The 5,572-nt window shown below is 34.4% G+C and overlaps 1 protein-coding gene across 1 annotated transcript in view; it reads right to left on the minus strand.

The window, feature by feature from the left end:
- The window catches only part of LOC107612890 (electron transfer flavoprotein-ubiquinone oxidoreductase, mitochondrial), a gene marked incomplete in the record, with an annotated part of 5,264 nt that extends 1,918 nt beyond the window's left edge, over positions 1-3,346 (minus strand). Inside the window, 11 exon segments of the mRNA XM_016314665.2 lie at positions 364-466; positions 590-682; positions 830-898; positions 1,409-1,525; positions 1,588-1,662; positions 1,766-1,812; positions 2,080-2,188; positions 2,262-2,343; positions 2,463-2,569; positions 2,668-2,744; positions 2,852-3,346. Coding sequence (XP_016170151.1) covers positions 364-466; positions 590-682; positions 830-898; positions 1,409-1,525; positions 1,588-1,662; positions 1,766-1,812; positions 2,080-2,188; positions 2,262-2,343; positions 2,463-2,569; positions 2,668-2,744; positions 2,852-3,206 — 1,234 coding nt within the window.

Here is a 5,572-nt window from a genome sequence, read left to right on the forward strand (position 1 = left end):
ATATGTAAGAACAACTCTGGAATATGGAATCATTGACAAATATGCACGTATTAGTGTGTGCTTGATTATAATGAATTGAATTGAATGAAGATTTAACAAATGGAGAAATACCAACATTGGAGAATGCACTGTTTAATTGGCCATAAAGAACACCAAAAAAAATTCTTAGATATTGAAGATCAATATTTTGGATCTAGGTCAAATGTTAATGCATATCCTGAAAAAGAACTTTCACATTGAAAGTTTGAAACATAATATTTTGAAACTCCACTGACCAAGAAAACAAAATTAACTTCTGTGAAAAAAAAAATAGTAATTAGATATGTCAAAGAGTCAACCCGGCAAACTACACGAAGCCAATACCTGATTTCATGGCTGTGTGAGTTCCCTTTATCTTTGGCACATTTAAGAAGCCAGCTGAGCATCCAATAATTGCTCCTCCAGGAAAAACTGGATATGGGATAGACTGAAATTTAACTAGAATCATATTTGTATTTGCATTATGTATAATAAAATAAAAGGAAGCTGTTATTATTTGCATTTCTAGTTGACTGAACACAAGAAAGGGAACCTGCTATTAGTAGTGTACCTGAAATCCACCTTCGTTTAAAGTGCGAGCTCCATACTGGATAACTGTTCCGCCTTCCAAATATGGTCTGATTGCAGGATGATGCTTAAATTTCTGGTGAGCCAGGAGAGAGAAAAAAGGAGATTGAGGAAGGTAAGAAGAAGGTACTGAACAAGAGTAGTGATCAGGAATTGAGAATATGTAATGTATCAAATATCAATCGTTCAATGGAATTTTCAACATTAAGACAACAAAGCATACCTGGAATTCCTCATAAGGATTCATGAAAGGGTTCTGATAGTTCAAAGCAACAACAAAGCCTATAGAGATCTGTCACAATGGTAAGTGGACTTCTTAATGTGTTGAATATTTTGGAGTATAAGAAAATTTGAAACTCAGTTTTGTGCACTATGTGCTATTTTTGCAATATTCATTTTCGGATATGAAGCACATAGTAAAATTTGCTGTAGAAAAACAGAGACCATAATATGTATTGTGATCGGTCAGACAGATCACAGATTTAAATATTTCATTGGGGGGAACTAGGTGATAAGTCTGCCAAATGGAACTATAACATCATAAACTTTTAAGTTAACAGACTTCAGAATTGAAGGCCAGCTGAAAAATAAAAGCAGTCACACATCTAACTTCTTCCTCAAATTTTGTTTTGAGAGGAAAATAAGAAGAAAAAACTAAGTCTTACTAAAATTGCACCACACCAAGGTACCCTATAATATCTTAACAATTCAACTAATTCAAAAAATAGATGGTGTTTGTCGCAGTCCAAAATTACAAAAAAGTGAATACATGAATACTGAAGATGGGGGAGGAGACTCTTACCTGATTATCTTTCATGTGATACAGAAAAGATCCTCCATATGTTTTATGATCCAAGGGCCATCCCAATGTGTGGAGTACTGCACCAGGTTGATGCTTTCTCTCATCAATTTCCCAAACCTGCAAGTGCAATGTTAAGCTATCAGAACATTCAACATGTGAATCAAGTGACATAATAATACCTCTTTGATTCCCAGAGCATATGTCTGATGTTCTGCTCCTCCCTTCTCCCTCAGGTTGTACCTTCCCATTATTTTCTGTAGGAAACACAGGGATGAAGGTTGAAGATCATGCTATAAAAACAATATTTGACAGAAAAGACCCGAATCTATATCAATCTTAAAATTTGAATTTTCAAACCTCTGAGAGTGATCCTCGACATCCCTCAGCCAGAAGTGTTATGCGACCTGCATGTGATGCCATGCTTACATAGTTTACCAATCAAACCCAGAAAGACTTAACTAAATTACATGCAAAACCATAAATATATCTAGATATAAACATATAAATGATTTGCATAATAAACAAGGAAAACCATCAACAGCATATGCCTTAAGTGAGCAACGATAAACAGGTCAGGCATATAATGACAAATTTCGGGAGCAAGCTGAATACGCATCAAGTAGGGCAAGCACACACTGAAATGCGTGAGAAAGAAACATGTAAAACGAAACCTTTGACCTCAACACCACGCTGAAAATTCTCCTTCTTAGAACCATCTTTTGCAATACCCATATCATTTGTACCAATACCGATAACTTTGTTGTTTGTATCATACAATATCTGGCCACCAAAAAAAAGAACAATAAACAACAACGAATGCGGAGAAGTAGCATCCAAGCAAATGCAGAAATACCTCACTAGCAGCAAAGCCTGGGTATATTTCCACTCCTAACTCTTCAGCTTTTGCTCCCAACCAACGTACTAACTGACTCAGACTGTATCAGATGTCCAAATAGAAACTTTTTCAGAAAAAAAAAAAAAAGGAAAGAACAGAATCCATGATTTTATAGATATAAAAGGCAAAAGGATGGAATGAATTGAATGTCATAGAAACCTTATTACGTAGTTGCCTTTGTTGTGAAAAGGAGACGGGAGAGAAATAGCACGATTCTTGGTGAGAAACCAAAACTTGTCCGAAGAAACAGGAGTGTTGATTGGAGCCTGCAAGTAAAAAGACACAGTCGGAATCAGATTAAAAAAACGAATCACAAATTAAAACTACTCATAAACTGTAACTAAATTCAACAAACAGAATGCACCTCCTCCTGCTTCCACTGTGGGAGAAGCTCGTCCAGCGCTCGAGGTTCAAATACGTTTCCGGAAATAATGTGAGCACCTAATTACATATAACATATAAAGATTAACTTAATAATTAACATTTAACAGTTCACGATTACATCAAAGTTAATTAAGCAATTAAGCTGAGAGTAGCATGGAACAAACCTACTTCAGCACCTTTCTCCACCACACACACCGATAAATCAGCTCCTTTCTGGTGGCAGAGCTGCTTGAGGCGTATGGCGGCCGATAAGCCAGCAGGTCCAGCTCCGACGACGACGACATCGTATTCAATAGAGTCTCTGGCCTCTGAATCGGTGGCGAAGCTTCGAGAAGGCGGAACCCTAGAAATGGAGGCAGGTGCGAGGAGCGAAGAGTGCTTGGAATACGGAAATATGCGCCGGGAGAAGGTGTATGCAGCTGGAGAAGATTGAGAACTTGAAGTAGATTTGGTACGACTCCGAAGAAGAAAGAGATTCTTCGATTTCGATTTGGAGAAGATTGAACAAAACTTGAGCATTGTGAAGAAGAGGAAACAATGATTGAAGCGAAGTTGGTTAGTTACAATTTCAGAGCCATGCTCTTTCTCTGCTCTTATATAAGTAATAGTGAATGTGATAAGCACGTAACTAACAATCTAACATCATCTCCAATTTCTGCGATGTAATTTTCTATAATTTTAAAATCTGATCTTCTTTAAAGTGCATTTGTCCTTTTGGCTTCATTCAGCTTATGATCATATTTAAAGATTCTTAACATTATAAATTTACAAATTAACACATATTTAAAATATATTATTTATGAGGAATGCTAGGAACAATGATTTTGTTGAACAATACGATCAACCACTAATCAAATAAAAATATATTACACCTCCAATTTAACCTTTTAAATTTTAATATTAAAATAAATATTCGTACACTAGTAAAATGAACATTGTTTATTTTTTAATATTTTCATTGTTTATCTATACTTTTCCATTATTTATTTATAACTTGGGTAAACCCCCAAAAATACATTTGAATAAGACAAAAATACACTCGAATATTATTATCGACAAAAACATCCTCAAATAATTTAAAAATGAGTTAATGCCCAAAATGGTCCCTGAAATATCCAACTCGCTTCAGATTAGTCTTCCATTTTTTAAAATGACCAAATGCATCCCTGACTCTCGGAATCGTGAATCTCCGTTAGTCCAAAAGTTACCAGACGTTATAACACTGCTGATGTGTGCAGTTAAATGCTTAGTTGGCAATTTGAAAAGTGACACCGTTTAAGGGGAACAGGCCAAACAATGCCGTTTGCTATCAAAAACACTTTCTTCTCTTCTGCATCATCTCTTCATCTCCTTCAACTCGCAATTGTCGAGCTTCACAAGTGCCCCTCCGTGGCACCCCCGGTTGTGTTCAGTGAATCAAGTTTTGCATGAAGCATCATCATATTCGCACATTGCAGAAGGTGAAAGGTGAGTGTTTAGGTTTTTGTAATCTCTCACTATCACTCTTTTTGATACAAATCTTGAATGCCTGGATGTAATTTATATTGAGATAAATCGCTCCAATGATGTTCAAAACATTATAGTGATGGAAAAAGAAAAAAGAATAAAGGAATAAAGGGAGTTATTGGTAAAGTGAAGCGTAAAAAAGATGGGGATTTCAATTCTGTTATTGTGGCTTTTTATTTGAGCAATGCTTTGTATGAATTTAAGTTCAGAGAGGACAAAATTGATGAGACATTGTGCCAAAAATGGATATGTTGATGAGGTTGCAAGCTTCAACGAAGCTATTAACTGTGACTACTACTTCCAGTTTTACTTGGATGACCTTCTATTTTGGGGGTTTATTGGGAAGCTTGAGGAGGATTGTTGGAGTCCTGCTAAGGGAGGGACAAAGTATTACTTTTTTATGCATGTTCAATTTGATGTTCTTTTAACGGAGACCAAGTCATAGAAGTGAATGTATTTGGTGATCCTGCTTGTGTAATAGCAGATTGTTAATGAAATAACATTACTTTTTTCATCTGAAGAAGAGAAGGAGAGTCGAAGAAGAGAAGGAAAGTCGAAGAACAGAAGAACGTAGCATACAGTTTGAAGAAGGGAAGACAATTAGGGTTTTATAATTGAAATGGACTAATTTGGGTAATATTAGGCAATTACAGATATCAATTTGAATCAAATTCAACCTTGGCACACATCAGCATACAGCTAGAATGCCCACATGGTAGTTAACGTTCCACATCAGCAATGTTTTGACGGCACTTCTGCGAGGGACTAACGGAGACGCACATTTCTGAATTTAAGGGATTTAGTTGGTCATTTAAAAAAATCAAGGATTAAATTGAATACCGATTTGAAATTCAGGGACCATTTTGGACATTTACTCATTTAAAAATACTACAAAATGTCCAACATTAAATATTGTTTTTCAAAAAGTGATTTAAAATTGAATTTTGATGCGACCTTTATAAGTATAATTAGAAAAATAAGATATTTTTATCTTTAAAATCGATGATTTTCGCTAAGTATATATTGTTTTGTGATTTTTTGTCGACAACCAATAATACTTTTAAAAAATCATAAAAAAAATATACTTAGCAAAAAATCACCAAATTTTAAAGATAAAAATATCTCTTTTTTAATCATGTTTGCAAAAAATTGCATCAAAATTCAATCTCTAAAGTATTTTTTTTAAAATACATATTTAATGTTGGACATTTTTGTCGCGCTTTTAAATTATTTGAGAATATTTTTATTGATAACAAAATTCGAATACATTTATGTCCGCGACAAAATTATTCGAATATATTTTTAGTAGTTTATTCTTATCATTTTTATTATTATTAAATTATTACTATTTAAATATTGAAATTTCTTATAAATATATT

Source organism: Arachis ipaensis, chromosome B08, assembly GCF_000816755.2.
Source record: "Arachis ipaensis cultivar K30076 chromosome B08, Araip1.1, whole genome shotgun sequence".
Taxonomy (NCBI): domain Eukaryota; kingdom Viridiplantae; phylum Streptophyta; class Magnoliopsida; order Fabales; family Fabaceae; genus Arachis; species Arachis ipaensis.